A 22,404-nucleotide genomic window follows, 5' to 3' on the forward strand; every position below is an offset into this window, starting at 1 on the left:
TATAAATTTATTTATTATTTTTATTTTATGGTCACATAAATTTAAATTACTCCTTTATTCAATTTTAAATTAATTGCAATTATCTTCGATGTACAGTGTTTCAGGTACCTTCATTTGGGATATATACAAACAAATCCCTCAATTTTCCTAACAAGGAATTTTGAGTTGTAATTTTCAATTTTGTTAACACTCTGAATCCAAAATTTTCAAAACCTAGCCCTATTGCCATACCTAAACTATAAGAGTGAACAACCATTGTTTCTGAGATACAATGGCACAGTAGCAAGCTCAAAATTACCCCTAAAGAAAGAATAACTAATATTTGAACAATATTTATTCATGAGAGGAATAATTATTTTTTCATCTTAAGAGTGAAATTTACTTACCCTATGAGGTTCTTCGACTTTTATCGACTCTGGACTACCGTTAGTCGTTGATACAGGCTTATCTTTGTCTTTCTGGGCTTTCTTTTCTTTCCTTTTCACAGCACATTGGTATTCCGGTACAACACCTGGAAATGTGAATTCCACGGAATTGAAAAAACCTATAATTTAATAACAGCATATCGTTCAAACTCAAAAAAATAAATAAAATATATGATTTGAATAAACTAAAAAATATATGATGATAATAATCTACCACAATTATAATTATTCACTGTAATAATTAGAATAGTGGTTCATCACTATGAACTACTTAGTTTGTGTACCAACCAAAATGGTTCATATTCCCTCCTCAATCTCCTATAATATATTAAGTACTCGTTATATAATATTAAAAAATAAATAAAATTACTAAGCACTCACATTCCGGCCTCATTCCAACAGAAAGACACTTCTTAAGCCTGCATTCTTGACACTTTCGTCTCATATACATGTCAATCTCGCAATTGTTACCATACTTGCACTGGTAAACAGCGTTCTTCGTTATACTCCTCCTGAAGAATCCTTTACACCCTTCGCAGGTAAGTGCGTTGTAATGGTAACTGAAAAAAAAAAACACATTTAGTTATAAAATTCATTACTATAAATGATTGTTAAACATATTCAATTGTGTGAACACACACAAATACACTTTTATTAAATATACTTTTTTCAGAAAATTTTACATTTCCAATAAATTTACAGAAAAAAAAAAATGAAAAACAATTGCACATGAAGTGAAGTAGCTTCCGAGAAAACACTGTTCATTCACTGCCCACTCGGAACTTCCGTAACTGGCGAAGTCGGTGGGTTGGAGAATTCAGCTTAACGAACTACCGAACTATTAGCATAAATTATAATAATAGCGGAGTCACATTCACAACTGCAATGATGTCTCAAGAAAAATACTTCAGTTACCTGTAGTTGTATGAATAATAAATATATGATACAATGGGCAAGGAAGTTATATAGATGAGAATTTTTTTAAAAATTATATAGATGAGTATAAAAAAAAAGCCAAAATAAAAATAGTGTTTGGAATTTTTTTTAAACAGGAAATAACAAGGGAGAAGAAGTATGGGAACTAAAGCAAGGAAGAAATATTAAATACGAGAGCAAATACGTACTGCTGAGGCAGAGGTTCGGACTTAACTGGTCGGATTTTACCAACCTCCCAAGAGTAGACAAAAAAAATACCTCAGCTAGCAAAAAAAAAAAAAAATACGGTAGGTGAGGGAAAAGTAACCGCCAAAAAGGACCGTTAAGATAAAATAGGAAAAAACAAATGAAATGAAACCAAAATTAAAAAGAAAAATTACATTTCATTAAGTTAATTCAAATTGTTTTTCATAATTTAAGACACTACTTACATATCTTATCTTCTTACTTCTATATTATATTTCATTTTCTATTGTTATAAATCAACTACTATTTACTTCTATTGTTATTAATCAAATATTTTCTATTTAAACTAAATTTGGATGTCCGCCGTCTTCCAAGTCTTGATGGAGGCTAGAAATTCTGGCCGAAACGTTGGCATTAAGAAATAAAGTTTCTCAACTAATTTGTGTCATTAGTTGTTTCTTTCATTGTGTCATTAATTTGTGTCTCTGATCGCACCCCCAACCATCTTCCTCTTATATTTTCTATTTAATTCATTGTTATGTAAATTCCCAATTTTTTTTGTTTATTTATTTTTCTTTTTTTTAACCAGCATTAAAAATTTAGACACACCTCAATTTCAATTTATTAATCAAATATTATCTATTTAATTCATTATTATGTAAATTTTCAAATTTGTTTGTTTATTCCTTTTTTTTTTTATTTTTTTTTTTCTCTGAATGTTGGTCGTTATCTCATTTTTGTTTTATTTATTTACATTTATTTTTATTTTTGTCTGACCTTTGGTCGTGTTTGAACTCACTTCAATTTCAAGTTAAAATTTCATATAGTATATATTAAACTAAGAAAATTTTAATTAAAACTTAAAATGAAGAAGTTGCAATACTGTGAGATACTGCCAATAGATGAATCATTTTTGTAGGTTTCTGTAGATGAGTTGGGTACCATGAACCACCTTAATCCTCGCGTATCTTATAAAAATTTTAACAATTTCATTGTTTTCCTTCATAACCTGTACAGTACACGATAAGAATAATTGTTCTTACTAAAATAGCTATTTTGAATTACTGTACATTTTAGTCTTTCAAATTTAAATTCCGAATTAATGGGGCGCAAAAATTCTCCACCGCATAGGGCGGCTGACACCCACGCTACGTCACTGACCAAAATACACTTCTTAAGACTCTGGAAAAATTCCGTTTTCTAACAATTTCAACTCCATGACAGCAATGCGAAACTCACTATTTTATGAAGGAGGGTAAATTTTTATTATTAATTTACTGGGAGAATACCTTAAACAGATACAATTTTACTGCAATATTTTATGTCCTAGTTTATAAAATATATCGATAGTGAACATATATAATACATATATCGATGTTTCAATAATATCCTTGGTTGAAGGTTATTTATAAGGAATGACCTTGAAGATACAGGTTCGCTGACAAAGGCAACCTGCAGGTAGACCCGCCTGGTATTCTCTCTTGCCAAATAATAGTTTCAACACGGAACTACCCAACTTTCCCAGTCCTTTAAGGTATTGGGGTTTTGTGAGAACAACATTCTTAACACTGTTAAGATTTTTGTTTTATTTTTTAAAAGAAATTGAGAGATTTTTAATGGAGTATTAGTAACTGAACTACTCTAATACCGAAATAAAAAAAAACATTGTAGACAAAATTCATACATAACAAAAACAAAGATGTTAAGAGTATTCAAGCAATATGTGCAATCCTGCTAAATGTCTTAAAGCGTTGTTTGCTAAAGGAGGATTGTACATTTTCTTTTAATAAGTTTTATGAACTTGCATGCTTGATCGATTCTATCAATTGATATTCCCTAAAAACATTTTTTTCTTTTTTTTAACTTATTGATATTTACAATTGTATTAAAAATATAAACAACAAGTAAATTTAATGCTAGCTATACAATAATAGGATACAGATATGTAGAGAATCCCATAAATAGAATTCAAATAATATTTCTAGAGATCTCGAGGCCTGGTAATGAAGAAGCTAGGTTAGAGACTAGTGGGTTTGGCTGGTTAGGAAGGTTATCATGGAAGGATTGGTATCTGATTCTGACAAATCGGTAACTTGTGGAACATTGAATTCCTGGTGAATGACTTGAATTGTGATAAAGTAAGGAGAATTAAGGATTTTGGATTGTAAGGATTGGATACGAGAGGAATTGGGTGGTTCAGTGGATCCCCAAAGCTTAACTCCGGAAGTCCAGATATAATTAAAACAACGATTTAAATTCCTAAAATTAAAACAAATAAGTTCCGAAAATAGAAACTACGCGATAGCTTTTTTTGCGACTTTTAACACACTAGAAAAGGTTGCGCGATTACTCCTACTATCCAAATCAGACCATTATCCACAAGCGAAGGTACGCAAAAGAACTTTTTAAAGTTCAAACGTGTTCTAAAAGGTATTTAGGAATCTATCCATCGATACCAGTTCACCTTTCCATCTGTTTTTTAAATAACTCTAAGGCTGTGCACCTCCTGGAACATTCTAGGGTAATGGTTTACCTCAGCTCACCCAAAATGGCGGAAGCCCATTTTTTCGTGACGAGAGTGTACTGACGGTCACGAACGGTCTATGGTCGACTTAGGGTAGGTTACGAAATTAACAACCCTTCAAGAGGAAAAATTTCTGTCCCTGCACATTTACTCAGAAACTCGGAAAAAATATTTAAAAAACAAATTATCATCAAACAGGAACTTATGGTGTTACCACAAGTCATATTAAATGCTAGTTAGATAATTATTTTGATTCTTATAATAAATAGGCATGGTACAGTAAATTTAAAATAAATGATAGTAACACACTACTTTTTTGTTTCTACATTTTCATTATTTTTTAGCCTTTAAGCCCAATACATATTCCCTTTATATTTTCCTTCTTTCACAAATATAAAATATAAAATTATGAGAATATTGTTGACCCGGTATAAGATATATGAGAAGATGGTTAGGGGTGGGCTAATATGCTATTTGTTTAATTAATATAACAGTCAGGCAGTTCGCTAATTGTCAATTTTGTATTTGACACGTGCGGGTATAAATAAAAAAATTAAAAAAAAGTATCTCACGATTTTGTTTTAATTTACAGCTCAAGAGACCCTTATTATGGAGTCTAAGTATTATAGTTCTTCTAACGTATAATAAATATTTACAAGTTAGAAGAAGTAAGTAAACGTATATATTATAAAATATTTATAAGTCAGAAGGAGTAATAGCAACTGCTGCCGAAAATTGTGGTGAATTATAAGCTAAGCTTTAACAAAAGGAGAAAGGAGTAAATGTGCAGGGACAGAAATTTTCCCTCTTGAAGGGAGGTTAATTTTGTAACCTTCCCTAAGTCGTCCATGTCGGCTCTGCTCCGGACCGTCAGTACACTCTCGTCACGAAGAAATTGGCTTCCGCCATTTTGGGAGAACTGAGGTAAACTATCACCTTATTTATGGCATAAATAAATTTTTTTTTGTTTATTTATGTTTTTCTTTGCTGACCGCACCCCCCCCCTCCGTCCATCTTCTCCAAACAGTAGTCTACGGTCAATTATCTCCACCTCATCATTTACATTATTGTAGATAATTAAATTTCGAACCGAGACGTTAATTGGACCAATTAGCAAAGATATAGCCAACAGTTTTTGTATTGGATTTCGTACCCAAACCGGTTGAATGGACGTATCAGGTATTTTATTTGTTATTCCAAGACATAGTAAATAATAAATTCAAATAATTAACTATTTTTGATAGATATTTAGAGTTTTTAAATCTACAAGGCAAAAAAAAAAAAAAAAAGGTTTCAGGTTTAGTAAGAGAGTTTGATCATTGGACTGCTGATAGCGCATCTGTATCCATTTTTAAAAAGACCCTTCCAAGAAGTTAATTGAAGAGAACTGATACTTATGTTGACTTGCGGCATGATAGTCCACTACGATAAGATGTCTGGATCTGATTATTTCTTCAAATCGTTAACAAACATTAAAATAATTGAAAAATAGCTCTAAAAGTCTTAAAAAGAGCGATATACCAACATTATAATTAAGACATTTAATTATTATAATTTTCAAAACCTCAAGATCAAACTACTTTCATATTAAAATAGATGAGGTTTAAAATGTATCAGTAACATGGATATCGTTAGTGGGTGTAGCAGAGGGGGTATCATACCCCCAAATAATTTGAAAATCCGAAAAGTTGAAAAATTTTTGATTTGAGAACCTCCTTAAAACTGCGAAAATTATAATAAAACATACTCAAATTTGCGATTATAGAGGTCAGCTTTCCGAAAATGTTTCGAAAAAGGGTCAATTCCATAAAGTACACCCCATTCCTCAGGTAAGTTGGGAAATTTGGTCAAAATTGTTAGGAAATTTTAAGCTGGCTCTACATGTTTGCACTTGCAGTAAATCCAAGACTTGAACAAATGATTTGTAAACAAAGGAGTAACAAACATCGGTACACACACACTTGTTTGCTCTTTTGACCTTAACGCTCTTATGACTTTTTAATTTAATTACCTAGACGTATAATGTCTTTAAAAATATATATTTATGCTATGTTAAATAAAAAATAAACTCCTTAAGTTAATTAACAACATTTGAAACAATTAATTTATAACGAATTTATAGAATTTTAAAATATACTATCTTAAAGTAAAGTTAATCATAGAACCTGAAGGTTGAGTAAGTTCTTTAATTAATTAAAACACTGAGAGCGCAAAAATTTATATGTTGGTAGATCTAAAACATTTTAGCTGAACACAAACGTGTGGAAGCAACCCGAGCGCCCTTTGATATGTAACCAAAAACCGACACTCAAAGGATCGACCACAAATTCAGGCCACCTTCAACCCAGCCAATCCAAATAACCTATTTTCCTCCTAGCCCTTTCACGCCTGGTGTGCCACATTCAGTAACACAAAAATTTAACCTCAGTGGAACAAAGTTAACCCTTAAAGGGCAAAATAACCCACGTACAAGATAATCCAAAAAATTTATTTAAAAAAAATATAAATTCTGCCTATAGTTTTATTCTTCTCCTGTTTTTGATTATCTCTCATCCTAAACTACTGAACCATTGTTAATGGAATTGTTAATCCATCCATGAAGAGTTTCGAATAAACCTTCCAAGGGCGGAGAGAAGAGCAATGAATTATAATTTTTCTAAAGATTTTAATTGTTAAAATATTTATTTAATTTACTAAGCTAAGAAAACTGGATCCGAAAGGTATTCAAGAATAATAAAAAGTGTGTATTTAAAAAACATAAACGGCAATTTACACACGATTTACCAGTGTTTCTGATGAATGTAATCACAAAAAAAAATGTATACAAAAATTTACTGGATGTCCGCTTACTGTGAGGTTTTATGGCAATTTTTTTTATGGAATAAAACATAATCCCAAAAAAATCCTACTTCTTTAAAAAATAAATAAAGTTAAATCTAGCTGAATATTACCAAATAAGTATTTTATTACTTTAAGGTCTAATAAAGGAAAATACCCCCATTAGAAAAAGCTGTAGTTTCATTTTTTATAGGATAATCGGACCTCATATGTGCTCAGTAGGCCACAGTGAAATGTAAATCAGTTTTGAGTTGTAGATAAGAGTTACAAGCAAAATATGAACGTAAAATAGAAAAATAAAAAATTCAGAATATCCCCCTCTCGCTATTATACCTCATAATTAAACAAATATAAATTGAACCATTTAAAAAAAAAATAATTAATACTTCATTTTAGATACATATCGAAAGAATTTTTGATGCCGGAAAAAAATAATTATGCATTTTATATAACAAGTCCCTAGAATAGTGCGTTGAGTTTTAATAGTTTTATTAAATAAAGTCAATATTAAATATTTTCATAACGATCATACTGAAATCGTATAATAATATTAATCTCTGAACTATAATAAACTCAAAACCAACAGGTGAACGTCTGAGTAGACGTAAACGTAGACTGAAACGTAAATGGGAAGATTTGGATTTGAAAGGCGACACTGGAAAGATGTGTGTAAAGAACGATTATTGATATCGGCTTCGAACCTTCGGGTTCACTAAGCCTTTATTCTTCTTCTTATTAATATCATTATAACTGAAATGGTATTATGGATTTTTAAGAGCCATAGAGGAATTAAATTTTTTTTTTAGTACCATAATTAAAATTAGTATTTCAATTAGATATTGGAAATTAATTTATAATCAATATATTATTCTTTCATAATAATAACATAACATTTAATTAATCAATGCAATTTTTTGAAGAAAAAAAAACCCTGCATTATCGCCCATTGAAATGGAATAAAATATTAATATATCTAGACAGGTGCGTATACCATCTCAAAATAAAAAAATATACATAACAATAAATAAATAAATAGAATAATTAATTCTTCCTAGAACTGGAAATTCCTGGCGACCACCAACTGGACAGGCATACTAAGATTATAATAGGAATAAATTACTAAAACAGAATAATTATCAGGAATAAAAAAAAAATAAAAAGTTCTAGCGAAAACTGAAATTGAATAACCGGTTATATGAATAATTTTTATTTTCGCGAAAATAAAAATAAAAAATCGCAAGAAGAGAAATGTATTAGAAGCAGGTGGTTGAGAGTAAAAACAGAGTAAATTGGCGAGTATCGGTCCCACCTGTTGCATCACCTGGTCACGGTCAGGTGTCATCTTTCTTCCCTCCATCTCCAGCTCCAGCTCCAGGGTCCAATATCAAAATATCCATGTATTTTACGTTTCAAGAGGTGTATATCAACGGAATTTATTTTAAATAATTAATAAGATCAAATAGTTAAATAAAGTTACAACCAACTTAAAAGACATTTTAGAAAGAAATATATCCCCCAGGTTACGTTGCATCGAAGATCTTGTCTGTTATTCTGTAAGTTGCAAACAAAAACTGGAATCCCTTAAGAGCTTGTAGTCATTCCTTAAGCAAGATACACACCTGCCGAATAACCAAAATGCCAACATGTGTAAACAAAGAAAGTAACAGAAGTCTGTTTCTACAGGCTTGTATTCCAGAGAAGCAAACACGGTGAAGGTCGGACTAAAGTAGGATATCTCTGATTAAGAAGCAAAGAACAGTTTTAATTATTAATCTCTTTCTTGATAGAAATTTCCGAAAAAGTGACAGGGGATAAGTTAGCACCAGAAAATGGAGATGCTTAGCTCCACTAAACCTGTACTCATTGGTGTTCCTAAGTTTACAGATGTTTTGTTTATTATCTATTTTTTTAATTTGTCAACATCATTTCAATAAAATTTCGATTTTAAATCAATTAAAAATATTTTCATATCAATTAAAAAATATTGATACCTAAGTTGCATTTATTTTGTCTATGAATCTAGACAAATACAAATTTATTTGTTTTAATATTTTTCAAATTTTTTTTTTCTAACTTTATTTTAAGAGAACATCGTATAGATATTCTGATAGTATTTTTAATTTATGCTACCATACCACGCTAAACACACCGGTTCTCGTCAGATCCGATAGAGTTTTCCTACCCTTCATTAAGAATTATAACATTAGTTCATAATATAATACATGAAATGTATTATATATACATTACTTAGTTTTCTCCCTTTGATTGCCTTATGGCATCATTATAAGGTGGTGTGAAGTGTTCCTCGGTAGTATAGGGGTACAGGATATAGTATACCCCCCTGTCCGATAAAGCTTATTTCCCACAAATATTTAATTTTAACTGTTTAACTTAATCTACAAGCAGAGTATATATGCATAAAATATTTTTTGTAACTAAATTGAAAATCAGTAAGTATAGGGTTTTTTTTAAAGCCCGATAGAACTTGAAATTGTAAAAAATAACACAAAAAATTAAATTGTAATCAAAATTTTTTTTTTATTCGAAAGATCAATACGTGACATTAACATTTGAAAATGATTTCGGGCATATGGGCACCGCGGCTGTTCTTGACGAAGCGCATTTTGTAAAATTGTGTTCAGCGATGAGGCGCATTTTTGGCTTAACGGGTTTGTTAATAAGCAAAATTGCCGCATATGGTCGTGCGATTTGACACCTCTCGATTATTTCCTGTGGGGCTACGTGAAGTCACTGGTTTATGCTGATAAACCAGCAACAATTGACGCCTTGGAGGCCAGCATTGTTCGTGTTATTCGTGACATACGGCCAGCAGTGCTCAGCACAAAAAGTGGCCCAAAATTGGACGTCCAGAATGCGCTTCGTCAAGAACAGCCGCGGTGCCCATATGCCCGAAATCATTTTCAAATGTTAATGTCACGTATTGATCATTCGAATAAAAAAAAAATTTTGATTACAATTTAATTTTTTGTGTTATTTTTTACTATTTCAAGTTCTATCGGGCTTAAAAAAACACCCTATATAAACAACATCTAATTATAAATTTTTAAGAGAAAAAGTAAGGTATTCAACAAGCTTAATGGTGTTATAGATAATTTTTTTTAAATTGAATTATTAATGAGTGACAGTGTCATTAAATTAATTATAATAAAAATACACTAAAAAAAAAATGCTGCTACTACAAATCTGCAAAAATGGAAAAGAAAATACCGAATTTGCGTCACATGATTACAATCTTAGTATTATAAAGATATTTATTTTGAAAAAAATAATAATCCGCTATACAGCCACTTCTGGAAAAATCAAAACTTATTCATTGAATAATCCAGATCATAGTGGGGTTAAGGAATTGGAATTATTAAGATAAAATATTTCAATTGAATTAAAAGAATTTAAAATTTGATTAAATAAAATTAGTCGACAATTAGAGTCGTTTAACACTATGGAATTAGGTTTGGAACCTTCAGTCCGATACGTCATCCAATGAATAAATAAAAGATATATGAAGTTTTAAGGTTGTTTTGATTTTCCCAGAAGTGGCTATATAAAGAAGAATTTATAGCCCCTAGAAAATAGTGTATACTATTATTATGAATATTATTCATTGTTTAGGTTATTTTTGGATATCAGTCCAGGAAGATTTTAAGGAAGAAGGAACACCATTGAATGATATAAATCTGACTTTTTTTTTTTTACGGGGACAATGATAAAAAAATATGATCGCCCTTGAGGTGACTAGCCAGGCATAGAAACAGGAAAACTGATTCTAGCGTTCCTCAGTCACGCAACGCCACTCCAAGTCTGTTCCATTATTTTATTTAATTCGTTGCTATACTAAGCCAAAGCTGAAATTCCATGACGAATTCTTCCCAACGAAGGGGGCGAAGACTTTGAATAAAATGGATTCTCTGGCGCCAAAATTATTTGGCAGCCATCCAGTTTCGGTAAGGTTGATGTAACCTTCTGACGCAAATGGCGTATTTACCGAATAGGGTTCGCTACAGTTATGATTTTGTTAATTGTAGATAGAAAACGAATAAACGTTAATAGAAATATTTATTCTGGATTTACTAGAAAGTATGTTCTTTTTATTCAGATGTATGAGTTCAGTTTTCAATGACAAAAGAGGTAAAATTGATTATAATGTTTTAATTGTATACATAAAAAATTGTTAAATCATGAAGAACATGGTCTGGGCGTATTCTAAATATCAGGGATATGTGGAAGATTTAGATCCAAAGGACCAATCATTATGGAAGGCTATTTGCTATCTAAGTCGTTAAAGCTATCAACTTGAACAGCCTTGATGAAGCTCTACAAAGTGGAGCGAAACGTCGGAAAATAAATGGAAATTAACTATTTTTGTTTCTCTTTTGACTGCAGCCCGGACCATCTTCTTCATAATTAGAAATTATACGGTCAATTATTTATATATAAATATATATAAAACATTGTTAAATTGTTATAATTGTAGGAATATTTAAGAGGGAGAAACCTGAAATGTTGTACAAAATAAATATAGAAGATTGATAATATTCTAAACGATGTTTATTTTCCACCCTGAATTAAAAAAAAAACACAACTATTTTAAACATGAATAATTCGAACGATATTCCTTAGCAAATATAGTGCCTGTTATTTTCGATAAAATCGAAAAACTATGAAAAATCGATTCTATAAAGTGATCAGTCGATTTTATTGAAAGTTGTTGCCATATCCAGACATATGTTTCATAATTATGTATTTCAGTTTCGTACGAATTTTCGTTTTCGAGCTAGGCTGACAACACACCTAGTTTTGGGAGACTAGGTATTTTTGGAATCAGTGGACCTTCCGTCGAATCCTCGAATTTGAAATTTTACACGATCGTAAAACTTTCCCTTATATTTCAATATTTAATATATATAAGTTACTCACATATTCTCCCAAAGGCCTATGATTTCATTTATTGATAATATTTAAACTGCACGAGCATCGTTCGGCAAAATATTTCTTCAATTTCTTAACAAAAGTTTGTTTTCAAAATTCATAACTATTTGATAGACTTTTTTCACTAGTTACTACTTATCTTACAGGTAATCGTTTTAATATATAGGAATAAATCATAAGCAACGAAAGAATACTAGACGCTAAGTCTGTTCAAAGTAACTTAAGAATCGAGTTGTCATGCGGTATGGTATACCTAACGCGCCTGCCAGAGTCAAAAGTTTTTGTCATACGAATTGCACTGATCAGACTATTTATTAATTGTGTTGGTAGTTGGAAAAAAATTTCAACCGAACTGCAATTTTGTAATTCTGAAAATTTCATTTTTGGTTTTCCCAATATCCAATTTGTTACCTACAAAAGTTTCAAACAGTACCAAGAGTTTTGAAGTTTACGGAACTGTTTGAATAAGAGAAGTTTACACGTTATTTTTTAAATAGTTTGGATTATTTCTTGTTTTTTTGTTTTGGGAGAAACGAACACAAACCGATCATATGTGTTAGATAAATCATTTTTAAAGGTGCAAAACGGAAAATTTTGGTTTTTGATAAATGAAAATGTAAAGGAAATCGAGTGAATAGGAAGAAAGATGAGTGTTAGCAATCAAAGACGGGACAAATGTAGTCAAAGAGTTTTAAGTTGATAGGGAATGTTTTACAAAACAAGGTATTGGAAAGCAGACCAACATAATTTGTTTATCCTGGTCTACGTATAAGAGTCTATCATAATAGTTCAACGCCGTGAACAACAAAACCATTTTTGACAGTCAATGTGGTAAGTACGAGCAAATTCAGACTAATATTGTATTAAATGCACATTGATGAATTATATAAATGACGTGACTACTGGAAAGCTATCAGGGTGTTGATAGATTTTATTTTATTGTAAGTACTCAAGAATAATTACTTAACTTTGCCTTATCAATTTGTTTATATTATTAGTTCATACTATTATTGTTATTATAAATTATTATATTACTGACCCGCTGGCCCTGTCACCACAGACAAGGCAGAGCTCCTCCTGCTGCCGCGCCGCGGACCCCTTCTTTTTCTTGGAGCCATCGCAGCTGTCAGCCGAGAACCCGTTGAGAGAGTTCGCCGGCGAAAGATCCTCTCGACCTAAAGTAAAAAATAATAATAATTAATTGTATATATAAATAATTTATATAAAATAATAATAATTAATTATAGATAATAAGGAGAAATAGTCGAAGCTTCGACACCATTAGCATAAACAATTTCTGGTTATCCTCTCCTCAACAGAGGCCCCCAAAAAGATAAATCTTAAAGGCTAGAACTGATACTATCCTCCTATTTACGCCTTGGTCCAACTGTAGGACTTATACTCTTTTATTCAAGCAGACCACTAGGGAAGGGATTTTTATTTTATACAAAAGTCAAAATATGTGTTTAATTTTACATAAATTTGTATTAGAAACGTAGAAATATTCAATATCAGAAAAGGCGAAATTCAATTTAATAAAAGCCTGAAAATAAACAAAATACCATACAAAACTTTTTATTTTGTAAAAAAGGTTTATTAAAGAAGAAAACAAATACATTTAATTTTGATGATTTTTTAAATTTTCTATAAAATATAATCAAATTTTCATGGGAGTGGATGGCTCAGTGGTAAGGCACTGTGCTACTAACACCAAGGACTCAGGTTCAAATCCGGCTGTGTCAGATAGTTATTTTCTGTTTCACTATGGGTATTTCTGATCTTTAGTTTAACATATTAAATGGAGAAATATTTCCTTCTTTTACCATGTTAAAACGATATAACATATAACATGGTTGAGAGTCTGTTACTAGTTCTGTTAAACGGAGAATGACGTCACGCAACAGACAAGCTGAGCTCGTCACCGTTTTGTTTGTAGTGTTAGATTACTTGCTTGTAGTTTGTGTTTTGATGATGTTAGAATTGTTTTGGATGTTTTTATAACTAATAAATCAATAAATGACAATAATTATAATGTAATGACAGCTGTCAATTAGCTTATCTTGATTCTCTTCCTCACAAATTAAAAGACCAAGCAAAGGGGGGCCCTATTTTCACACAGCTTCCACTTTTCATTTAATTTAGGCATGTTGTAATAAATTAATTTAATCAAAACTTAGAAGTAAACAATAACATGAAGTTTTGAAAGGAAAGGTTTTGGAAACAAGTTGCTCAGAAAATCCGCAAGAAGCTCTCATACATTTAACATAACTTTAAATATGGCTGCTCACAATCCTATATACTTATAATATTTAACATGGTAAAACATTTTACATTTTACACATCATTAATATCCCTATTGTAGCTGTGAGTCAGCCCTGTCAGTTCGGGAGCACTACGGGATCCACCCAGTCTCGTGAAGTAGGTACTCTCGATTGGATAAAAATCTGGCAGTTGAGTGTGATTCTGACCAAATAATCACCTCCTTGCACAAAGGGAGTACCCTTCATGGGTTTTAGCGGTACAGATTTAATTCAATATTTAATTTTCATTTTCTACGAAGAACAATACTTTATACAAGAAGAAAAAACACACTTATTTTGCTTTAATCCTGACAGACGAATGAAGAGTAATAAAATTGAAATATTTTCGTCAAGTGTAAATTGAAGATATTTTAATGCATTTAAAAGACAACTGTGCCATTTAACTACTTTCTCAGAACTTTGATTTGTATTTAACAAAATATAGAATTTATATGACTCAGACCATATTTGGTCTTTAACTGTGAGTTGTGAAATAATATTGTTTCTCTATTTCCACACCAAGAGCCCTCGAGAAGGGCTAATGATGTTGCTCACTTATTAAAGGCTGTCGACAAAATAATGCTCATCAATCAAATTGTTAATTATCATGTCGTGGAGCGGCTGACAGTTTTTATCGAGAAACGTCTATAGCAAAACACCCACTTAAAAGCTTTTAGAATTTCTTTTAATGGGTGGAAAAATGTTTAAATGATAAAGTTTCAATATTAAGCAATATATCATTTATGATCTTACGCCGTCAAATTCAAAACACGGGCGTTAAATTATTTAAATAAAATTGAATTAATTAATTAAAATTAAAATTTTTGTATTTCAATTTTGCCGATCTAGCCAGAACCAGATACCAATCCTTCCATGAAACCCACTTGTTCCTCAGAGAGATGGGCAAAAATAAGCTGCAGTGGAAACTAATATCTAAAATTGCCGTGGATATCGTATTCATGATAATTTTAACTATTAGTTTCAACTATAGCTATTTTTCTCCTCTTTGGCTTCTCATTCATTACCTAATACTCCTCCTAGACGTCTGAAAAGAATATGATCTCGAAATCTCCTACTCTAGAAATGTTATTGTGGTGCTACCAATGGGTAGATTTTTCCCAAGACTATATCATACCACTTTAATATAACTCACATCACATTTACTTGCTGTATATATTTTTACAGACATTTGTTAATATTGTATTTAAATTTTTGACTAGTTGTATGATAAAAAGAATAAGAGAAAAATAGGATTGATAAATCTAGCTAAGTTCATTTTTCAATTATATATATAAATTTTTTTTCTTGATTATTAATATATATTTTGGGTGTTCTTGAGGGTTAGTCAATAATAAAACAGATATATTGGGTTGATGTCTCAGAGGTTTATTGTTAGTAAAGTATAGTGAAAGAATAATTTTGAAAAAAAAAATTTTTTCTAATAATTAAACACTAAAATACACAAAATTAAGATTAATGAACAAAAACATTACTAGAAATTGCTTTATAACTGGGTCTCCTAACTAGCTGTCATAACCACTAGGACTGTTGTATATACACACAGTATAAGTGTGTGTATATAAATGCATATACACTATAAAACAGTTGCGTTTCATATAGAGCAAGAACATACATAACTGAAATGTAATTTTCTCTTTTCTCCCAACAATAAATCTATAGAAGAAGTATTAAGCATTGACTTTTTCATGTTGTAGAATATAACATAAAATCTCTCATTTTAACAAAAACGTTGAAAACACATCCAAGTCACTATAATTGTTAGAATTAAATATTTTAAAAAAATTATATATAAAATTGGGTTTTATTTATAATTATTTAATATATATTAGTTCTTTTCATATCATAGTCAAATATAAATAAAGGGGACGTATCGTTTTACTTATTCAATTTTTTAGATTCTAATTTTAGAATATGCTGAGTCTGATCGTAAAGAAGCCAACTTAATGATGGAGCCACAGCCGTTCAAATTTTAAACAAGTCATCATATTTTCTCATATCTAATTTTAAATTAAAATCTTGAAACAATGTATTTTATATTTTCAATTTGTATTTGTTTCACAAGGAATTTTTCTTTTGATACGTAATATTAATTCTATAATTAAAGAGGTTTTTAAATATTGAATAAAATTAATTCATGAAAAAACAATTTGGTAACTAGATCATATAGATAGTTCTGATAAAATACATCAATATTGGCTTGTAAAAATAAAAAACAAGTTCGTATAATTCGAAGTTCTATTAAAATATTTTTGAGGATATTTTATACGATAAAATGAAAGTAAAGTTGAATAAAACTATATAATAATAATATATAATTAATAAATCATAACAAATAATTAAAATTTAATAAATTTTTGAAAAACATTAAAAATAATTTTGTAATAATAATTTATTTTCCTCATCTAATCTCAGCAGCGATTAATTCTTTTCAAAACACTATTTAAAAAAATGTAAAAAAACAAAACAAACGCATTTAAAATCTTTTTTTTCTTCAAATTCTTCAAAGAATTAGATTACATGGCAAACATAATTTATGAGGCAAGGACGAGTTAAATTGATAGAAATCGGCGAGCAGATGAATTCAACCTTCAATCATTATGATCCAATTAATCAATGACAATTGGTTAAGGGAAACACTGGCTTAGCAAATAATTTAATATCTACAATTATAGTTCAAATATACGTAATATTGCCTCAACGTTTTGCGATCTTAATGTTTCAGCTTTAAGAATGAAAATGTTTCATAGGAAGAACAAGTTAATGAAAAAAATCTTATGTAATCATGTTTAACTAATTGGTGAGGTTTAATAAACAAAAATACAAATTAAAATAATTGGTTGAATTATATTTAAAATTTATTTCACCACAATTAATAATCCACACATCTAGATTAATACTCATATAACTCTGGAACTAAGTATTTATGTTAAAAAGAGGGGGGTTTAATAATATTTGTGATTTATTTCGCCATCAAACTGATAAATTTTAAATATGATTCGATCAATAATTTTTATTTTTATTAAACTTCGTAATATAGGAGAAATATTATAAATATCAAATATCCATAACTCCTCGACTAAGAGTCAGTAAGATTTTCTAAAATTTGAGAAACCTAATTTTGACAGAAACAGTTTGGTAAAAAAAAATCCTTATAATAAGAATTAAAAAAATAAAATCAGAAAATCTTCAAACTTTCGCACTTTATTCAGTTTTTGATGATTTTACCAAAGAATTTTTTTTTTTTTGGCAAATATTTTCTATGAATTTAAAAACCAGATTAAGATGGTTAGAATTTGAGACCAAACTGGTATCTACAGACCCAACAATCTTTGAGATACAGTTTCTCCATGTAGAAGAGTGTAAAAAACGGCCAAAATTGATTCTACGGAATCTTAGATTAATGATCATACTACTATATTTCTAGTATTAAGTACTTACGTTAAATAGCGGTGGTTAAAAAATATTATTGATTTATATAAGGATTTTCACATATAATTAATTCCATATAAAAAATTTTTTTTTTTCATAAAGCTCCATAATTATAGGAATATCAATGAATGACAGTATTTTGATTACCATATTTTTCCTAATTTCCAGCAATTACTGCTTAATGTGGAAAGTTCCAAACACCAAAAAATCTTGATTACTGTAAATTACATCTTTTAAATACGTAAAGGTTGTTCAGAATAAATAATTAGTATATTACAATATTTTAATATTTTAAAAATCTAATAGATGCTACCAGGTATTAAGATATGTTAAGGCTATGATGTTCATAATCGAGTTTTAGAAATGGCTACAAATTAAAATGCCGAAATGTCACTGGTTTTCCTTTTGTTTATGCAAGCATATATATAGATATATACATATACAAACATATATACTAGGTTTAAAGGTAAATTGCGATCGAAAAGTGGGCTAGCTGTGGAGAGAGGAGTGAAGGGACGCAAGGTAGATAAGGCAAGAGTCAAGGCCAACTCCCCCCCACATTCTGTGCAGTCTGAGTAGGGGGGAGGTGGAGTATTTATTTATAATAAGCAGGATACCTGACCCTTCATTTGTCATCGGGTTCGTTAATAGAATTTAATAAGAAGATATAAATTCATTACATTATATATCAATAACTATTGAGATAGGTTTGGATAGATAAGTCTATTGCATTACAACATAAATTATTTAATCTATGAGGACATATATAATGATTCAAAAACTGATCCAAATTAGCTTTAAAAACTATAGTAAAACGTTAATTAACTAATTATTTAATCTAATGAAATGTGGAAGGCCACTAAAGAGGCCGAAACGTTGGAATTCAATAGATATATTTAACAATTATTTCTGATTTAATCTTGACCGTCACCCGAACCATGTTCTCGTGAAAAATATAGATATACATAAGATAAATCGTAAATATGGAAAGGGTACAGGGAAAGGAAACAGTGTGGAAATTGATATATATTTAAGCTGAAAACAATAAATTTCAGAAATAGGGGTTATAAAAAAAATAAATAAATAAAAACGTACTTAAGAATGGATTATTTATTTTCACGAAGAAACAATTATAATTATTTTGAGATTTTAATAGTGATTTATTTTTTAGAAAATGAAAATACTAAAATTAGACCTTTCAAGGAAGCAATATTTAAAATTTATAAATTCGTGTACAGAAAAAGTAAATTGTACTTATACGTTTTTTATATATTGTAACTCGTTAATTTTTTTAAGAACCTATATTTAAATTGTAATTTTTTATTATCAAATATCAATAAAATGGATTAGGGAAGAAAAATTGAACCACCTTATGCCATCCATTTCATATAAAATATTTAATATATAAAGATTAAATATTTTTGTAATTTTTCGGCCATTCCTATTGAACATATTCATATTTATCCCCAATCAACACATTAAAAAATATTTTCAAGCATACAACTCTTGGTATCATTTGTGATAGTTTATTTTAAATTATTCTCGACTGCTTTTTACTGAGGTCATTTTTCTCGAGGCTTTCATATCAATAATATAAAAATTAATATTTTAAAATATTTTTCATTTATATTTTTTTGGGCAAAATTTATTAATTTTTTAGCTAGATTAAAATATTATATTACTGTCTATATTAGTTTTGCTTTTTGTTAAGTTCTAATTTTAATATTATTTATTTATTTTTTCGTTATTTTCTCTATCATGTTTTATTAACGTTTATAAAGTGTACTAAAATATTACTTACGGAAAATATGCTAAAATATTTACGAAATAAAATTAAAAAATTACAAATAGTTTAGCCAACTCATAGATGAAGAGGAAGGAGAGAGAGAAAAAATCTCCAAACAACAAGAGAGTGCTCAGTTTCCAGTGACACTTGAAAGTTCCAGTGACTACAAAGGTTGAGAGTACCAATTAGGGATTAAAGCACTATTTCCCAAATGGACCAGGGGCTGAGAGACGAAGACCAGATGTCGACAGTTAACGCCGCATTCTTGGACAGACGCCATATCATGCGTAGCCGACACAGCTTCTTCTTGGGGAACGCCCCGAAGAAGTCAAGAAAGCCACAGAGCGTATGGAAATGAGGGGGCTGACAGGTGACTGAAGAGGAAGTGGTACTAGTTGGTATTCCATCCGGTAACTTCCTCCGCCCAGTGCCGACAATATAGGACGTACCTCCGCTGTCTTCTTCGGGGGGGGGGGGAGGAGGAGATGTTACAGACAGTAGGAGTATCAAGTGGGGTCTCGTGCACATAAAGATATGGAGGTATTTCGAGTAATTTCTTGAATAACTATGGGTTATAAGCAATAGTTCAACTTACTAATTTATTTAAGATCTTAAAAGTAACAAACTTTTTTTTTTATAAAAAAGATTTATTTCATAAATATAAAAGTGCAATAATTACTCCATTGCTTGGGGATTATTATACTTATTACATAAAAACTATATTTTAAATTCTATTAAAAACAAACTGAAAACAAATAAATAAAATAAAATACATATTATTTATTGATGAATTTTTACAGTAATAAATATTTGGCTCTTTTATATTTATATCTAGGGGTTGCTGTTTTTTATAATTTCGATTTTCTGTTATTAAAATGTTTAATGAGTTAGGGTAGTTGTTCTTTGAGTTTATTACTTACTGTGTCAATTCGGTAAAATGAGGAGAATAAGAGGGCATCATTGGCAAAGAGGGCTATAATGAAATGTTTGAATTTCTGATAGACCTTAATGAATAAAATAAATAATATTGGACTTAAAAAGGATCCCTGCGAGACACCGGTTATGGTATGAAATGAGAGGGAAGTTTTACTATAATGGAAGAAGGGTTTATTAGATAAAAAAAAGATGTAAAAAAACATTACAGACAATTTAAATATCACACAGGGTAATTTACATGAGTTTTGATCAGTAAAGTCGTGAATTGTGTTATTAGTTCGTAAAGAACAGAAACTGAATTTTATGTGGAGTGAAGTTTTAGCTGGCTCCATAAATTGCTGAAAGAATATTTAAGATTTTGCTATGGTAAATATTTAGTTTTGTTAAAAATTTGTTAAAATTTTAACATAGTGAAAGTTTACATTTTGTCAGTTACCATGTTTCATCACCGAAAGCCTTAAATATCTATGCATATGTAGAAAAAAACAAAAATCTCTAAATACTTAAATAAAATAGTACTTGCCTGTTAATTAATCAAACACATATAACCCAATTATAGGATATTTTTTTACTGAAATCTACAGCAGTTTAATCGAAATAAGTTACCTTAATTTAATAAAACAAAAATTGAATATTGAATAGTGACGAATAACAATAACTTTTCCCAACAAGAAACGTTTAAATATTTATATTTTCAAGAATGTCTTTTGTAAAATGAAGGATTGAACCTTACACTTGAAGGTCGAATTATTTTCTACTTAATGTAAATTGTATAATAATTTAAAACCAAAATGAGGTCAGGTTACCTTATTCAGCAAATTATTAACAAATATTTTCCGTGTTGTGAACTTTTTAAGATCATCTACAAGGCTTTTCAATTTTATTTTATTTACTTTTTTTTTTTTTAAATAAACGACTATAATTAAAACAGGTTTTTATTGTAATTAAAATTTGTATTTTCCTATTAGAAAAGTATATTAAAACTCTGTTTATATGTCCTATTCTGAAAGGAACAAGTGAAATACTTTATTTTCGATTTGATTGATTAATTTTAATTTTTTGTTACCTTAATTGTTTAATTATTTAGCTAATATTTAACTCATTTATCTTCTTAAGTTTTTTTTTGAGATGTGCATATATTATTTTATCATTATTATTATCCATTTTATTTTTTATATTATTATTTATTTCAAGACGATTTAATTTTTTTTTTTTTGGATTCCATTGATTTATTTTAATTTAATTTTCCTTCGTTAAATACTTATTATGCTATTATTAAAATCATCTATCAACTTAATGATTATTTGAGATGTGAATATATATCATTTTATCATTATTATTCATTATTCATTATTATTATCCATTTTATTTTTTATATTATTATTTATTTCAAGACGATTTAATTTTTTTTTTTTTGGATTCCATTGATTTATTTTAATTTAATTTTCCTTCGTTAAATACTTATTATGCTATTATTAAAATCATCTATCAACTTAATGATTATTTGAGATGTGAATATATATCATTTTATCATTATTATTCATTATTCATTATTATTATCCATTTTATTTTATATTTATCATTTTAATTTTATTATTTAGTTCAAGATGCTCTATTTTTTAGTTTAATTTGATTTATTTATTTCGCTATTATTTCACTCATTTATCATCCTAATGGTAATTTGAGATATGAATGTATCATTTTATCATTATTATTTTCTATTTCGTTTCAGATTTATTTTTTTTATCTTAATTTTATTATTATTATTTACCGTATATATGATTGAATAAGTACAGCCTTAATACATATTTTCTTTGAGTATGGAAGATGCTGAGTGTACCCAGCCGCCATTTTGTTTTTGATCGCCACCATTTCATCATGAGGGTCTCACGGGGTGAGTCATTTTCTTTTCGTTCAGCGCCATATTGGCAGGGCTGAGTGTACCCGGCCGCCATTTTGTTTTTATGCTGTTTGAGAGACCTACAGGTTTGGCAGAGGCTGAGTGTACCCGGCCGCCATTTTGTTTTTGTGCTGTTTGAGAGACTTAAGGGTTTGGCAGAGGCTGAGTGTACCCGG

The 22,404-nt window shown here is 29.5% G+C and overlaps 1 protein-coding gene across 6 annotated transcripts in view; it reads right to left on the reverse strand.

Annotated features, from left to right (window-relative positions):
• The window catches only part of EcR (Ecdysone receptor), a 516,751-nt gene that overhangs the window by 10,685 nt on the left and 483,662 nt on the right, over window positions 1-22,404 (reverse strand). For all 6 annotated transcript variants that reach the window (XM_014426260.3, XM_014426262.3, XM_067045017.1 and 3 more), the window contains 3 exons: window positions 12,896-13,031; window positions 807-985; window positions 387-511 (listed from right to left, as the gene is read on the reverse strand). In XM_014426260.3, coding sequence (XP_014281746.1) covers window positions 387-511; window positions 807-985; window positions 12,896-13,031 — 440 coding nt within the window. The remainder of the gene's footprint in view (window positions 1-386; window positions 512-806; window positions 986-12,895; window positions 13,032-22,404) is intronic.

Source organism: Halyomorpha halys, unplaced genomic scaffold, assembly GCF_000696795.3.
Source record: "Halyomorpha halys isolate HHAL.00 unplaced genomic scaffold, Hhal_1.1 Scaffold566.1, whole genome shotgun sequence".
NCBI classification, from domain to species: Eukaryota; Metazoa; Arthropoda; class Insecta; order Hemiptera; family Pentatomidae; genus Halyomorpha; species Halyomorpha halys.